This window comes from Drosophila takahashii, chromosome 2R, assembly GCF_030179915.1.
Source record: "Drosophila takahashii strain IR98-3 E-12201 chromosome 2R, DtakHiC1v2, whole genome shotgun sequence".
In the NCBI taxonomy this organism is placed as follows: Eukaryota; Metazoa; Arthropoda; class Insecta; order Diptera; family Drosophilidae; genus Drosophila; species Drosophila takahashii.
Genome location: NC_091679.1, coordinates 33,291,569 through 33,309,273, shown reverse-complemented (window position 1 = coordinate 33,309,273; position 17,705 = coordinate 33,291,569). Strand labels below are relative to the sequence as shown.

The following is a 17,705-nucleotide window of genomic DNA, read 5'->3' as shown; positions in this document are numbered from 1 at the left end:
TTTTTAATTCTTTTTTATTTTACCTATAATATGTATTTAAATTTTTCTTAGCAATTAATTCTTTTTTCCACCCACAGAAATTTTTCTATGGGGTATTTAAAGCTTCGGTTAACAAGAACATCTTTTCTCTTCCGTTTTTTAACATTCGCCAATATTATTTTTCAATCTCTCGGGCAACAACAAATTTGTAATTTATTTGCCATAATATTCGCACATGTTCTTTGTGCCTTTATTATTTATCTCGTTTGGTTCGATTTCAATTGCACCTATTTTTTTCTGGCGGTTTGGGCCATTTTCCATTTCTGGCTTGCAGCATTGTTACTGTTGTTGTTATTTATAATTTGCATATTAATGCGTTGCATTCATAGTGAATATTGCCTGCCCGTGCAATTGTGAATTGTTGCTATTCATATGCATATTTCATGTTTAAACAAATACCAATAATGTAATCATATTTTAACCATATGCAGTCCCATAATCCACAGAGATAAATCCTGAATGATATATAATTGACTGAGTCCCATTTAAAGCCCGCCCCCGTAAGAACGTGAATACTGTACCATTCAAATCATAGTCGATTTCCCAGTGGATTTTTTCCCAAGCTTTGTTCATTTCGAAGTTTTGGCCGGTTTTATTGAGTCATTAAGGCATAAAAGTTTATTAAAATTCAACTATGTGCGGTCGGAAACAGGTTTTTCATGTTGGATTTTGCCCAATAATTTTGGGCAGCATTAATTTATCATCTTGAGGTTGATTGAAAAGTTCCCCAGAGTTCAATGAATGTGGCACAAGAACAGCAAAAAGCCATCAAGAATAGAACGTAGAGAATGTTGTATAAAAAATTTAAATCTCATTTAGCCGGGCAGGCGAACAACAACAACAACTTCGGGTCAAGACCAGTAAACATTTTCTAATAGTCCACGTTCCAGAATGCCGCTCCTGGTACCCCCTTGTCTCTATATCCTTAACTATAAGCTATAAGTGCAGCATAAAACTTCACGTGCCGACAACAACTTTTGGTCCTTGCCGCATGTTGCGCTGTAAACTCAATAGCTAAGCACTTGACTTTAAGGAAAACGTGAGGCGATTAGAGAATCGTTCAAGCTGTTTGCGCATACTTCTCCCGGAGTTATATAGGAAAATCCAAAAAATAGAAGGCTGGACACTGCACCAGATGCACCAGATATAAACAGATCGCCTAGCCATAAATTAAAACACTTAAACCACAAAAGCCACCGAACTGAATAACAACAAAACTCTAAAATGTCAACTATAAATTCCCCCGTTGATGCGGAATATTTATTACTTGTTTTCTTTTTTTTTGTCGTCTGTAAATGAAAAAGCACTATTTTTATTGATTTAAATGAAATTAATTGCACTTTATTTTAGGGGAATACTAAATTTATGTCTCTCCATGGCATTTCCCATACCCATCGCCTCGCCCTCCTCTTTCACCACCTCGACCACTTCAATTGGTTGACTCAGCGGTTTGACAGATGTTTCTTCCACTCTTTTCCCTAAATTCTATTTTTATACTGGCTTTGTGTCTGCCAGACTGCTCCTCCCCTCATTTCGACTTCTTTGGGCTCTCACAAAAGATACAAAGTTGGCCTGCTGTTTGGCATAAGGTGTAATGACTTCATTATAAAGGCCAAACCCCTGATTATTGACTCATTCGAGCGGCAGGTAGCTGAGGTTGAACCCTCGAACCCTTATAAAGAAAACTACACTCTGACCCGAAAAGTAGTTTGACAATCGATAGTATTTAAAAATCGTATCGTGTTCGTATTTTTATATTAAAAGACCTAAAATCTCTAAAAAATCTCTATTTCCTACGCACATAATGGTAAAGATATTTTTGCTGTATTTCCCCTAGAGAATTCTGTAAAAATATTTTTGAAAAAAAGAAAAAACATTCCAAACAGATTTCATTGCAATGAACTCGTTTGTTCATTTCTTCTTAGCTTGTATCTAACAAAAACCATTTTACAGAGAACTGCCAACTGAGACAGTTTAGGATTATAGCAGTCATTTCTTATTTGTTTTCAGCTCTGGGTTTAATTTTTATAGCCACAAATGCAGCAATAGCTTGGGATGTATGGCTTCCAAGCTGTCTGATTTCTATCCAAATGCAACAGCTTTAAGAGCTTCGCACTCACTTGTGGTCTTTGTCAAACTGTAGGCACACTGCTGACCCATTAAAACGACAAAAGCGATAAAGGGATAGCCGAGTTCTTGCCCCCGGCTTTTATATTTTTGTATTTTTCCCCCTTTTTAGAGGGAGTAGCTGGCGAGGGGCTTCCGAGGCGGAGGCGAGTTCCACTTCATCATGGCAATGTCAAAAGCTGTTCACACAGTAGCTCTCATTGAGCCCACCCCTTTGCTGTTGAGCCGGGCGGTTGTATTGGGTGGGGATTTACCTGGCTTTGAGCCTGGCATCAGGCCGCGTACAGGGGAACCACCCAAAGCATGTCAACGTGGAACTGCTGGGAGCGGTTCACAATGGAAAGTTTGCCGCGAAATTGAATTTCAATGCGATGCCCGACACCTCCAGCTGCAAGTGGGGCTTAATATTGCTTCCCTGCGAATCGCAACGAACGAACCATTTCCAAGCAACAAGCGGCGGCAACATCATTAAAAGTGTGTTTAAAGCGGGACCCTTTTGGCCAAGTTTTAGTTGGCCAGCGAGAACGGAAAGAAAATCACGTTCTGCCCTGGACAACTTCACCAAGTCCACTTGGAAAAAACCTTGCGTTCTAGAACTTAAGTTTGCAAGAAAAACTTGTAAAAGTCAGTACGATTGCTTTAGCAATCCTAACTTAACTGTTTTACTGTACTAAATTATAATTAAGATGATCCTAGAAAAGGATGTTGTTAATATTTTCTACTTATCTACTTTAAGCTTGCCATAAAAGTATTTAGTTTTAGTATTTTAAATTATCTTCAAATATCTTTGAATATTATAAGAGCTGATATATGAACATGTTGTTATCTCAAGTACTGAAACTCTACGATAATAAATTTTACTTATACACTTTAACATAAGAAACTGAGATACAATAAGCTATAGTTATTATATTCTACATATATTGAAAGTGTGCACTTAATTAACCAAAGTAGCCAAAATCGAAAGTATTTTTTTTTCAGTGCCCTGCCAATTACATATTTACATCCTTAGTTACGCAACACTCGATTGATAGAACCCACTTAATATAGGCGTTGCTGATTACAGCGGAGGAAGTGCGCTTATCGCAGGGCGGAGGAAAACGGCCAAGAAAAACGAGAGAGAGAAAATACAGAGGAAGCTGGTGGCCGATAGCAAAGTGTCGCAAAATGTTGCAAAAGCAATTAGCACAGGCAACAGGCCAAATGCAATCAATCAACTGCAAATGCAGTTAGGCCACAGATTCTGTCGTTTGCCATAATTCAATCACCTTAAATTGACGCAAACAACTCGCTTAACGTTAATTTCAATTTGCCCATCGTTTTAAGGTGAAATTTAATTAAATTTTCATTCAGTGCCTGCATATGCGGACGTATTTTGCTCTGGCTTAATTGACTTAGGCTAAGCATGCTGAAGTCCAGAATTTGCATTCTCTTTTGTCTGGCCAAAATATGTTGCATATGGCAAGCAACTTGCGGCTTTGAGCGCACTTAAGTGGCAACAAGGCTTGCAGCTGGACGCTCTGAATACATGGCAAATTAAGCGAGCCGCAGAATGTTTTAGTTGTCGAGCAAATTTGCCATAAAGGTGCTGGGTGCCAAAAATAAGAAAACAAAACAGTAACACCAAGGGAAAAATATTTAGCTAAGGCTAGAGGACTTTGGGAGTACTCTAAAAAAAATCAAAGAAATAAATAAATATTAAAGATAATATAAAAAGTTATAGGTCAAATAGTTGGTTTCAATAGATAAAAAAAATTCATACGTAACTACAATTTAAAATGTTTGTGCTGCAGAGGAAAAACATATTTTACACAGATATTACATAAATATAAAATACAGGGATAAATTAAATTACACTTTGAAAACTACTCTAATATAAAAATAATATACTTAGCGGATGAAATATTTTGTATAATAAATTAGGTTTTATTTCTCAGAATTTTTTTATAATTACCTTAATATTTTTACTCGAATAACTCACTCATCACAATACGCTGTGGTTTTACTTAAGTTTTTGTTTATTCATTTCACTTTTAGTGGATCATGAAAACACCCCCTACAAGGGTATTAAAAAGTGGGTTTGAAACTATTTCAACCGTATTAAAGGGTATTTCAAGGGTATTAAAAAGTGGGTTTAAAAGTATTTCAACCGTTTATGTGGCACACTCACACATGAGCTCATCAAATGAAGTTGCACTGGGGAGCCACCTCTACTTCTACCTCGTTTTTAACCAAAAATGAAACAGTTACCGCATCCGCATTTTGTTGCGTTTTTGTTGGCAGCTTTTGGGCGATGTCCAGGCCATATAACTAGGATGCTCGGATGGGTTGGGGTTTGGGTTTGGATGTGCCATTGCCATTGCAGTTGCTGCTGTGCTGGTCTAGTGCTGTTTTGACTGCTCTTTTGATGCTTTTTTATGAGTGCGCTCTTCGGGTTTTTTTGCATTTCTGCTATTTTGCAACAAAATGAACTTGCGCTGCTGCTGCGGCGCATTGCTGCTGCCATAAAATGAACTAAATTGAGTTGAAAATGTTTCGCACACCCCCTCGAACACCACTTCCTGTCGACCCCCTTGCATTTCATGGCTGCAGTGTTGTAGCATTAAAGCTGCATCCCGAAGCCTTTGGGCATTCAGACAGCGTACAGTGCTGACAATAAGTATATTTACCATGCATATGCGTTTTAATTATATACACAGACAATCAAAAGGAGACAACCTTTGAGTGAGTGTGTGGGCCTGTCTATTGTGTTGTTCTGTGCAAATGAAATGGCAACCACTTTGGGTAAACATTTCGGTTTACTCCCTGCTCCGACTCCTTCTCCTCCGGAAAATCCTATTCTTCTTTGGCTTTTCTCAACCACTCCGCCCCTTTTCAGTTTCAGTTTGCAGCACAGGTGCAGACGTCTAGACGGCTTTTCGAGTGCTTAGAGCCGACGTGAAATTCTCATAATTAGCAAAAGCACTGAAATAAGTGGGAATTTTCAGCAGGGATATTCTGGGTGGCACTGAAAAGCTGGGAAATAAGCTAAACGCTTTGTTTCACTGTGCAAACTTTTGGCATTTCCTTATAATATTAAAAATTTGATTTATGCATATAAGCTCCATTATATAGTTATATCAATTTTAATGTTCAGATGATTTGTTACATTTTTTTTTGGATATCTTAAAATTGAATTCCATTTTCTAGAACTATTATTCATTAAACTTCATTGTGTTTTCTTTATTTTTTATTTTCTTTTCCGTTGATTAAACTGTTTTTTTCTTTTCACAATCTCTTTAGTGTCTAGACTTTGGAATGTTGAGCTATAAAAGAACAGAAAATTATCAAAGGATTTTAGGGTTTTCCTACCTTAAAGGCTTTAAACTTTAAAGTGGCTCCAGGCTGATGATTTGACATAAAAGCCTTGAGTACCAGGTTCCAGTTTATGTGTCATCTTTTGCAACCAATTCGGTTGTTACCTAAACATTTCAAAGGTAAATGTCAGCCAAAGTTCGTGCACCTGCAGCTGACATGGGCGTATATATGCATATATGCATACATATATATTGTAGCTACGTCTGCCTGGGGCACGGTCAAAATGGGCGGATTGAGTGGGTGGTACGACATTAAATTTACAATATGCTCATTGCTATCCCCCCGACTGCCCTTCCGGCCAACACTCGCATTTGATTTGATAATAACGTTTTCGGAAATGTCATTTTCTCCCTTCCAGAAATTGATTTGACTGCCTCATCTCGGCTCTTTTCGCTCCGTTTTGCCACGTGGGGTTGGTCGTAAAAGCCAAACGCATATTTATGAAGAGCATAAAAATTATTGACATATATGGCGGAGTCATAAATGCTCATACACATAAGCACTCTCCTACTCCACCCAGTGAAAATCCCGAAAGAAAATTGCCAAGCCAAAAAAAAAGGAATATAAAATTTGGCGTTTGTTTCGTTTTTTTCTTTACGTTACTCAAAGGCAGCTCGTAAATGCAATTTGATTTTGATTGGACTTGGATTAAAAGCAAATAAAGTTCACATCTTAAATGTCAAATTTTGAAAGGATTTTAAGAGTTGCCTTTGGGTAAACTTTAGAGGCGCATTTGGGTGGAGGACTTCGATTGGATTTTTAAAGGGTAGTCGGGGACATGGATGAATCCCAAAAGGCAAGAAATTTTTTTTAAAGCGATCCAACGAAATATATTTGTATAAACTTTTGGTATTTTTTTAATAATATATCAATTTTGTGTTTGTAAATTAAAAATAAACTAAAATACAAGTTTGATCTATTTCAAACCAACGAAATAAATTAAATCCTACTTTTGTTCAAATAGTAAGACATATCCATCTTTAAATAACCTTTTTTCAAACCAATAAAAATACAATTGGCTTAAGCCAACAACTTCAAAGCCTTTTTTCACTCCATCACATAAAGTGCCGCAAACCGATTGGATAACCTCGATTCGCTAGAGTTCACGTTCTTTAGTGCCATCAATTTTATGTTAATATTTGCCATATTTTTATTGGCTTAATCCAGTCATGAAATCGTGGCAATATGTTTTTACTGGCTGCCGATGACAATTGGCCCCCATAAACAATTTCGCAAATCGCTGTGCGCCGGAGAGATTTAACCATTTCCGCAGACTTCATGAAACATTTATAGTTTTCTGGCTCGAAGGACAAATACGATATATGTATACTACAGAGCTCGCCACTCCATGAGGTCAATTAAGTTGCGTAAATGCAAATTATTTATTAGTTTAATTTTTGCTTCGTTTGCCGGCTTAAAGAGCATGCTTCGCCACATTTAAGTTGCGAGAATAAAACTCTGGAAGAGCTGTAAAAAAATAAAAAGGCAGAGGCAAAGGGAAAAACACGAAGAAAAAGCAGGAAAGTTCGACAGGCATTCACAATAAAAATATGTACAAAAGCATTTCAAGCGTACACAAGTCGACTTCCTGTTTGGCAAGGACATTCTATCCGAATTGTGCATGCAAACAAGCATACGAGTGAGCGTATATGTGCGCACTTCTATTGTAGTTGGCCAATAGGTTGCTCGTTGTTTTTCCCCTTTCCCTTCTGCCGTTGCCGTTGCTCTTGGCCAAAAAATATTCACTCGAAATCGGAAATCAAAAATAGCTACATTCCTGCCGGTGGGGTGGTCTTGGGTTTCCTTTCCGTATTTACATATTCCATTGTTGAGCATGAAGCATAAATCGGATGCCAGTTTGGGTCCTGTTTGGTTCGGTTGGGTTTCAGTTTGAGTTTGAGCGTGAGTTCTGGGGTCCTGCCCTTTGTTTGCTCCCTTGCTGACCTCTGTCATACTTTCGGCCATTGTCCGGCGTCTGCTGAGGGGGATAATGCCTCGGTCATCCATATTACTTGAACGACATTTGACACTTTTGGCTGCCACAGCTTCCCGTTCTCTGCCGTCCGCCCACTCCCATCTCATAGTTCCCATCCAGCTCCTTGGCGGCAAAATTAATTGCTGATGATATTGAAGTAGCGATGAGTGACAGGCGGGCAAATACAAATTAGTTTAATTAAAGAATTGTGTGTTCAGCATTTAGCGATAACCACATAGCCACACACATGTACAGAGTGTACACATCATCCCGATGGGCAAACAATTTGCAGACAAAGCGACGTCGCACAAATTAACATAATACAATACTTATAATTAATGAGTCTTGTTTGTCGGCAGTTTTGGATGGGAATTTTGTGACCTAAACCCTGCTTATTTTATGCTTTGCTACGGAAAAAACTTTAATGTAAATAAACAAGACAATTTTCCAGCTCTCTTCTTGTTCACGAAAATGTAGTTTGATTGAAATGGGATATCTATCTGTATCTTTGGCCCCCCATCCGCACTTCCTGCTCCTGTTTTTCTGTGGCCACAACTGTCCGACGTTCTGGTCGGGAATGAAAACTTTGTTGACACTATCTAGACGCTGCGTCCGGCGTCTGCAACTCGCTTCACTTAGGGAAAATTTCTTGAACAAATATTGAGTTTACTTAACAAAATCATTTCCTTTTTCTGCATTTTTACAGATCATGTGAGGGAATTTAACTGCGGAAAGCTTTACTATCGCACATTCCATATGAACGAGGATCGGGATACGCTTTATGTGGGAGCTATGTAAGTACAAAACTATACAAATTGTTAAAAGAAAAATTACGAACGGAAGAAAGGGAACGTCCTAAAAAAATAAGTCAGTACCACAGAAATCACTGGGTTTTTGAAATCACTTTAAGATATTAAAATAAGTGTCTTAAAGTATGCAACAATATATTTTTAACTCAAAGGTGTGATGAACTCATTCAGAAAGTCGACTATTCCTTATTGACTGCATACTTTTAGACACCTATTTTTCACATTTACAATTGATTTTAAATTCGTTGGGATCAAAACATAAAAAAATTATATAATATAATAAACTTAAAACCAATATTTCCTTCATATCTCATTTGCTATATTTATGATTCTATTACGCAATAAAATATTTATATGTATTTTCATTTTTCCAGGGATCGCGTATTCCGTGTGAACCTGCAGAACATCTCCTCGTCCAATTGTAATGTAAGTACCGCTGCCATGACTTCGCCTCTGATTATACTAAATGCCTCAAATATGATAATCCTAGAGCACGCTTTTAGGCTAAGTCCTTTCGTCGCCAAAGGTCGCCAAAAGGAGCAGGGGGCAGATTGTCCAGGGTCGGGCCACAAATCTAACTGACAGCAATAAGGGAAAAAATCGTGAAAAGCTTTTCGGGCTAAACAACTTTGCTTTGCGGCTGTTGCTGTTGCTGCTCTGTGGCATATTGTTAAAAATTCATTATACGCCACGTTGGCGGTGTGGGGACTGTTGTGTATGTGTTTGCCATAGTTTCCAAATGGCCGCTAAGCTTCTTGCCGCTTTTTGTGGCCATAAAGCGCCATCTAAACGTTGTCAGCACAATACACCGGCTTAGCAGCCTTTTAGGCGCACTTCAAATGGCAACAACGACGTCGACAGCCACAAATCTTCGATTCCCCCGGCGCAGCAGCAGGAAAAAATGTTTATTTTAGTTAACCCACAGGTCCCACCCCGCCCCAAAAATCAACCTTCTGCACAAAAAAAGGGCCAAAAAACATATTTAATATGCACTCTCTTGTCCGGGCATTATGTTCCTGGCGTATTCCCCGAACTGGTTCGGTTCTGCAGGCTCAGGTTTATGCGTTGCCCAGATATATACAGATATTTTGGGCCACATACGCGAACTTGCCACAACATTTGCCAGGCAATTCGATTACAGGAAGTGCTACCCCGTGTCTTGGGCTTGAGCTCGGTCTTCGTCTTGGGCTGTTTATGAATTTATGACTTGCAAAAGTTTGTTTTATGAGCGCCGCACACCTGACTTGGTACCACCGCCCGTCCTCTATTCCATTCCATAGCATTTCGTAATATCCCAAGCCCTACAACGCATCTCCGAGCCGAATCGTAAAAGTCTAAGAGGTTATATTTCCTTGTAGCGTGCTCGCAAGCCAGCCAGGATACGTCAATATATTTTATGCGGTTAAGTGCGAATACATTCGCCGTGGGCATCATTTGGTTCTGGCCTATACACAGGGAGTTACACTGGAGAAAAGTTAAGATCCCACTAAAGATAATGAAATCTTGAGATTTAAGTAGCGGAAGGTACTAATGCATAATAACATGAGAATAAAAATCTATAAAGTTAATGGGAACTTTGTTCTAAACAATATAGTTTGGTTAAAATGTATTATAACTTATAATTTATAAGTTACGTTTTTCGAATAGAGGGAAAGAGTTCAAATCTCTATCATCGTTTCTATGTATTCCAAAGTTTTATAATTTTTTAAGGCATAGTTTTTCATTTGTAGAAGATATTCGCGATATGGCCTACCCATTTCGGCCCAGTGAATCCGTGTGCCTCCTTCTCCTCCAACTCCTGCACCTGTTCCTCCTCCGGTTTCCTGGCTCCTCAGCACACTGCTCCCGCTGCTTTATGCGCCAAATGCAAATTCAACTAAATAATACATGATTTTGGTTTTATATGAACGCTCTGCTGCGACTGCCTGCCTCCCAAGTGGGCGGATGGGTGGTTGGTTGGGTGGTTAGGTGGTTACTGGGTGGGTGGGTGTTGCGACGGCGGCAATGGAGGTTGGTGCGTGAAAATATTTCGTGTGTGCCTGGGTAACATTACGTGATTTATAAATAAATTTAGTTGAAAGCATTCTGAAGGTGCCACGGACGACTGCTAGTTGTAGTTTATGCCGCATGCGGCAGACGCAGCAGCCGCCCCCTCAACATTTGCAATATACAATTTTTGTATTTCAGCTTTTTTGAGTAAATTGAATTTTTGAATTGATAGAAGCCACACGGCACGTGTGCTTTTAACCTAATGGTTAATGGCTGCCATAGTTGGGCCAGGTGAACTGGATTCGATTTGGCTCCTATATATTTAGCTAATTTATCTTTGGTTTACTTTTCGTTACAGCGCGATGTGATCAACTTGGAGCCCACACGAGATGATGTGGTTAGCTGTGTTTCCAAGGGAAAAAGTCAGGTGAGTAGGGAAAATTTTAAAAATTTCTTCCTTAAATTATTACAATTTGAATAAATTATGAAAAATACAGATACACATTTTATATGAATATGTTACACATAAAAATTCCTTTTTACCCCCAATTCATAAGAATTCCCTTAAATTCGAAAACCACAATTGTTTTATATTTTCATCAAATTCTTGTGCGCTCTGTACTTTCTGTACACTCATAATATGAGTGTCATATATACTCACAAATAAATCACATCCCGGCGGAGGTATTTCAGTAACTCGATTGCAGTTTAAAGCCGAGGAAATCCCATCGCCTGGCAATGTGGCAGACGCTTCTGTTGCAACTCGTATATAATGTGACAGCAAATCCTTTCATTCGAAATCAATTTCAAGTTATTCGTGGCAGGAGCAGCAGCAGCAGTGGCAGCAGCATGTTGCATGTAGCACACGCACACACTCGAGCAACATGGGGCCACATGGGCATCCTGCTTAAGTCATCATAAAGCTGCTTGTGTGCCACTGGCGCTGGTAGTAATTTTTGCAGCGTTTCGTTGCATTGTTGCCAATTGATTTAGCTTCGGCAGCGACGCGTGCTATTGCAATTTGTGCACATTTCTGCCACAAATTCGCTGCAGCATTACGGAGCACACACTCGAAACTATTTCGATATCGCTGCGTTTGGGGGACAAGCCAGCTGATGCCGTGTTTCCGTAACAATAAATTGGGAAAACATCCCCGCAACATTGTCATCCTTTTGTGTGTTTATGTATGTCTCTCCCTAATCGATATGAATTTTCTTTTTGCAGATCTTCGACTGCAAGAACCATGTGCGTGTCATCCAGTCAATGGAGCAGGGCGATAGGCTCTATGTGTGCGGCACCAACGCCCACAATCCCAAGGATTATGTTATCTATGTAAGTCGCAGATTGGTGAGATTGGGAAGCCATATGACATTTGCCATCTTCCATTCATCTTGTCATGAAAAGAAGGTTGACTTTAGATGGCAATCAACAGTTGCTCACTCAGTCTTTGACATCTGTTCATAGATAAGGCAGCTAAACTAAAGTCAAACACTCGCAGGCGAATCCTTTATGCCTCACATTTCACTTATCCACCCTTTACTTCCACCTGCAGGCCAATCTCACCCACCTGCCGCGCTCGGAATATGTGATTGGCGTGGGCCTGGGCATTGCCAAGTGCCCCTACGATCCCCTCGACAACTCGACGGCGATTTATGTGGAGAACGGCAATCCCGGAGGTTTGCCCGGCCTGGTAAGCAAATTGCTCGCATAAACTAAAACTTTCTCGGACCCTTCTAACTGAGGCTGTAAATCGCTTCTCCCCACCCAGTACTCCGGCACCAATGCGGAGTTCACCAAGGCGGACACGGTTATTTTCCGCACTGATCTCTATAATACTTCGGCCAAACGTCTGGAATATAAATTCAAGAGGACCCTGAAGTACGACTCCAAGTGGTTGGACAGTAAGTATAAAATAAAATCATCCATTATACAGCTACGAAGTTTTCAAAAAAATTTATTAATTCTTAGCCATATTAACATACTTGGTATTTTTACTCTCAAAAAAAATTAATACGAAACTATAGTCGATTTTACGTAATATCAATTTCGATTTGATATGTTCGAATTTCAAATATGTCTTTCTCCCTCCCACTCATGTAACATTAAGCGCTAATTAGCTCTATTTCGATTTTCCGAGAGAGAGATTTACCATGGCCATATCGGTTTTACGTGCATTTTTGTCGAAGTGCATATTTTGTGTGTGCTTGTACTACAAAATACACCAATAATTTATCTGTTATCTTTCCATCTGTGTCATACACCTTAATACTAACTTTGTCCCCTATTTCTCTTATTTTTCAGAACCAAACTTTGTTGGATCCTTCGACATCGGGGAGTACGTGTACTTCTTCTTCCGTGAAACCGCCGTGGAATACATCAATTGCGGAAAGGCCGTCTATTCTCGCATCGCCCGCGTTTGCAAAAAGGATGTGGGTGGAAAGAACCTGCTGGCCCACAACTGGGCAACCTATCTGAAGGCCCGGCTCAACTGCAGCATCTCCGGCGAATTCCCGTTCTACTTCAACGAGATCCAATCGGTCTACCAACTGCCCTCCGATAAGAGCAGATTCTTCGCCACATTCACGACGAGCACTAATGGCCTGATTGGATCTGCCGTATGCAGTTTCCACATTAACGAGATTCAGGCTGCCTTCAATGGTAAGCCCGTTGCCGCCTTTCGGGGCGATCCGCACATCGCGTTGACATGCAATTTTCTCCGCTTGTCCATTGTCCCCCAAGTGGATTGGATGGTGGCACTGACTTGAAATTGGAAACGAGAATGGAAATGGCGTATGCAACTTATTGGCAAATTTTATTTGCCATCTATACAGTTGTTTCATCCATTCGGGGCCCACTGCACCACTGTGTGTTTGAGTGTTTTGTAATTTCAGTTCAGTTCCGTTCGATTCGTTGCCGTGCGCAACATAAATCGCATTAGAAAATCCATTTGAATGGATTATGGCCACACACATGGTGGGTCGCTTTATTCTCCACCGGCTGAAGGCTTAGAGGAGTGCCAGCTGACACCTTCGGTCGTAGATTTAAGTCTTCAATTGCAGCTCAGCACTCGGAGCTTGATAAACTTTTTTCCGTTCCCTCCAATCTCATATGAACAATTGTTTTGCGCTCTTTTACTCTTTATCCGGCGCGCACAGGTAAATTCAAGGAGCAATCTTCATCGAATTCCGCATGGCTGCCGGTGCTTAACTCCCGGGTCCCGGAACCACGGCCGGGTACATGTGTCAACGATACGTCAAACCTTCCCGATACCGTCCTGAATTTCATCAGATCCCATCCACTTATGGACAAAGCCGTAAATCACGAGCACAACAATCCAGTCTATTATAAGAGGGATTTGGTCTTCACCAAGCTCGTCGTTGACAAGTGAGTTGCAACCAAATATTTCATTTCTATTTGCAGGTGTTTGGCTGTTTATTTTACCAGCTTAATCCTTTCGGATTTTGGTAAAAGTAGCAAAAGGAAAAATTCGGGGAATTTTGTGATGAATGTGTGCATTTGAATTAGTTTATTTTTTACAGAAGTTCTTCGACAAAAAAATTCTTTACAAGTCATCAAGATTTGAAGCCTTATTAAAATGGAATGTGGCAGGGATTAAATTTCTTAAAAAAAAAAATATTTCGTTATGAAAGTAAACATTTTGGATATTAGCAAACGTAAAAATTCGAGGAATTTTGTGATGTATGTGTGCATTAGAATTAGTTTATTGAAAAATTCTTCGACAAAAAAAATTCTATAGAAGTCATTCAGATTTGAGGCCTCATTAAAATGGAATGTGACAGGTATAGAATTTATCTACTATAAAATTTCAAATGCTATTTTTTATTAAATTGATTTATACACTAACTTTAAAGCTCACATTAAAATATATAAGCATTAAAAGAAAAGGTGAAAGAAAGCAGCTGCAACTTCCAGGCTTATTTAAAATGAATTACAAATGAAAGCATTTAAGTTCAACCTTTCTGAGTTCACAAATTAAAAGGCTCAATGGTAAATGCCATAATCAGCTTTAAAAGTAAAAGGTTTATTCAAGGTTACTTATATGCGTGTTTAACCCATTTTTTCAGAATCCGCATTGACATCCTCAATCAGGAATACATTGTGTACTATGTGGGCACCAATTTGGGTCGCATTTACAAAATCGTGCAATACTACCGCAACGGAGAGTCGCTGTCCAAGCTGCTGGATATCTTCGAGGTGGCACCAAACGAGGCCATCCAAGTGATGGAAATCAGCCAGACACGTAAGAGCCTCTACATTGGCACCGATCATCGCATCAAGCAAATCGACCTGGCCATGTGCAATCGCCGTTACGACAACTGCTTCCGCTGCGTCCGTGATCCCTACTGCGGCTGGGACAAGGAGGCCAATACGTGCCGGCCATACGAGCTGGATTTACTGCAGGTAGGTTGACTTAAAGCTTGTTGTTATCAATAGAATAGGTTTGCACATATCACTTAAATTAAAATCAAAGATAAAACCGATTTTATCGTACTTCCCTTTACCCCTTGCAGGATGTGGCCAACGAGACGAGTGACATATGCGATTCGAGTGTGCTCAAAAAGAAGATTGTGGTGACCTATGGCCAGAGTGTTCATCTGGGTTGCTTTGTCAAAATCCCCGAAGTGCTGAAGAACGAGCAGGTGACCTGGTATCATCACTCCAAGGACAAGGGACGGTGAGTGGAATTTGTTTGGTTTGATTGACAGTTAGCCTCATCGTATGGATATCCTTCATAGCTACGAGATTCGATACTCGCCGACCAAATACATTGAAACCACTGAACGTGGCCTGGTTGTGGTTTCGGTGAACGAAGCTGATGGCGGTCGATACGATTGCCATTTGGGAGGTTCGCTTTTGTGCAGCTACAACATCACGGTGGATGCCCACAGGTAAGCTAAGAAAGAACATTAATTCAAATCCTAAAAAAAAAATAAAATATTCGTGTCGCTTATCTTGAGCTATAAAAAACATAGCGCCATTCAATTACACCCCGATAATAATCGTTTCCAAACAATGTTTTCTTTAAAGGTGCACTCCGCCGAACAAGAGTAATGACTATCAGAAAATCTACTCGGACTGGTGCCACGAGTTCGAGAAGTACAAGACAGCAATGAAGTCCTGGGAAAAGAAGCAAGCGGTAAGTGATAATGAGGACCAATGCCCCCGGGGGTGGGTTTGTGGTGAAACGAGGTTGGTGGTGCTTCTGGTGGGCCGAGGGCAGACACACACCATAATAAACGATTTTACTGGCAATTATTTTAATAGCCTTCAAGCCGGGCGGCTGTCCAAACTGACACCGCAACGTCAAATCAAAGGGAAAATAATAATAAAACTGGTGTAAGGTAGTTAAGTTGTCATTATCCCGGCGCCCCACCTGCGGTGTGACCCAAATGCAAGGTAATTGCCCACCTGGGTGGGAGATGCAATGGAAATGTAATTAAAATGCAATCACTTTGGGGCCTATATGTATGTTATATTTACTAATTGTTTGTGCCTTATGTCCTCTTTTTTTCGCTTACAGCAATGCTCGACACGGCAGAACTTTAGCAGCAATCAGCATCCGAATGAGATCTTCCGCAAGCCCAATGTCTGATATCACGAACAGAGTTTCGCCCTCAACATGCCGTCATCGTCCAATCAGTTTTAGTAAATCGAATGCGAGGAGGATAATGCCAGCGCAGAATACGGAACCCAAAAAGGAGAATCATTATAATCACTATTATCACCGGCATCATCATAGACATACTTTCTTCAGCAATGAACAGAAAACTCTTCCTAAAGGATTATGCATTTAACGAGGCATTTACAATGCGTTCATCGACTTAGACTTAGACATTAGGGTATTATCGCATGACACAGCTCCACCCAATAAGGTGCATTTCATCCACTTAAATCGAATCACATATAATACTATAAATACACCACACCCATAGTTAGTTACTATAATTGAACATGGAGATACATATTAAACTGCCGCAGAATCGCACATTCATATCGTTATTTGAATCTAGACTTGGATCAGTTTCAGTATAACAGCATATATATAAATAATATAACCTAACTTTGAACTTTCAAGGCTTCCTTATAAGTATGGCGACCTAAATGTAATCGAAGAAGCAATGTGATGTTAAGTTTTGATAAATTTATTAACAGCCTAACTACATAATCGCCATGAGCCCCATATAAATGTACTATAACGACACATAAATTGAGATTGTACACATGCATGCATACGAAACGGATATATGAATCAGCCCTAAATCGAATACAATTCTAAACTTACGGAAGCTATCCTTAGATAAACCTCAATCACAAGCAATACTCGCCTAATGTGCATCGACATAATTAACTCGAATCGGTCCATAGCTTATATAGTACACGATATCTAACGAATGTTCATTAATATGTATTATGTGTGTGTACCTCTAAATCAAGTGTATAAGTTTCATAAACCCCATTTCCATCTTGCCCACAGAACAATTTAGTAGGAAGTATTTGGTTTTTAGTGTCATGCACTCTCTTCAGACTATATGTACTTAAGGTAATTTGCAAAAATCTTTAGTTTTTAAGCGTTTAGTTATAATAAAGTGAGATAAAAACATTTTAATAAAAAATATCTAAAATTAAAAACAATTTCCCAGCGTGTTTTATTTATAACTAAATTGCATGGATAATTTATAAAATGGTTAAATGGTTCTATTTGAAACTTTGTGTTAGTAAATCTTAAAAATATATGAATAATTGTTGGTTTTATTTATTTATTCTTTGGAATAACTTTGAATGTTTATCCAAGCTTTACCATTGTTGGTTCTGGGGTAAGGAAAACCATCAGATAAATCTGCAAACATTTAACAATAATAGTAGCTGAACTGAGGGTGTGAGAAATCCTGTGCAAATAATAATAATTTCAATTTCATTGCAACTCTGCTTATCTCTGAACACATTGCATAATTCCGAGCGAGTGCGCAAAGACAAATGTTAATTTTAAATCAAATACTTTGAACTATTCAACTTGGGCAAATATTTTATAACGAGGAAACCCAAGCCGGACATCGGGCAAAGTTAGCCACCCCCGATTGCAGCTGTGTGTGTGTATGTTGGCCAGGTTGTTGGAGACAAAGTTTGTCGTGGTTCTGGACTTCGGCCTTTCGGCCAGGTCAAGCGCAAAGGCGAGAAATAACCAAATTTCCAATTTGGTTTTCGGGCTGCCTGTGTGTTTGTCGACCCTTCGGTTCACCTTGCTCAAAGCCAAAAGGCAAACATTCGAGCTGAATCTGTGAGTGTGTCGGTGCGGTGCCAGGGAAAAGATTTGCATATTCCTACGCTCGGGCGACATTAAATTGAATTCCATATTCAAATAGTCCAGAGATAAGCGTGAGCATACTTTC

At 39.6% G+C, this 17,705-nt stretch overlaps 1 protein-coding gene across 3 annotated transcripts in view; it reads left to right on the top strand.

Annotated features, from left to right (window-relative positions):
* The window catches only part of Sema2a (Semaphorin 2a), a 40,490-nt gene extending 23,540 nt beyond the window's left edge, over positions 1–16,950 (top strand). For all 3 annotated transcript variants that reach the window (XM_070212383.1, XM_044395826.2, XM_070212382.1), the window contains exons 3-15: positions 8,205–8,292; positions 8,682–8,733; positions 10,655–10,723; positions 11,521–11,628; positions 11,849–11,986; positions 12,065–12,197; positions 12,598–12,954; positions 13,452–13,680; positions 14,382–14,718; positions 14,829–14,992; positions 15,054–15,206; positions 15,346–15,454; positions 15,839–16,950. In XM_070212383.1, coding sequence (XP_070068484.1) covers positions 8,205–8,292; positions 8,682–8,733; positions 10,655–10,723; positions 11,521–11,628; positions 11,849–11,986; positions 12,065–12,197; positions 12,598–12,954; positions 13,452–13,680; positions 14,382–14,718; positions 14,829–14,992; positions 15,054–15,206; positions 15,346–15,454; positions 15,839–15,910 — 2,009 coding nt within the window. In that variant the 3' untranslated portion in view covers positions 15,911–16,950. The remainder of the gene's footprint in view (positions 1–8,204; positions 8,293–8,681; positions 8,734–10,654; positions 10,724–11,520; positions 11,629–11,848; positions 11,987–12,064; positions 12,198–12,597; positions 12,955–13,451; positions 13,681–14,381; positions 14,719–14,828; positions 14,993–15,053; positions 15,207–15,345; positions 15,455–15,838) is intronic.
* The last annotated feature ends 755 nt before the right edge of the window (positions 16,951–17,705 follow it).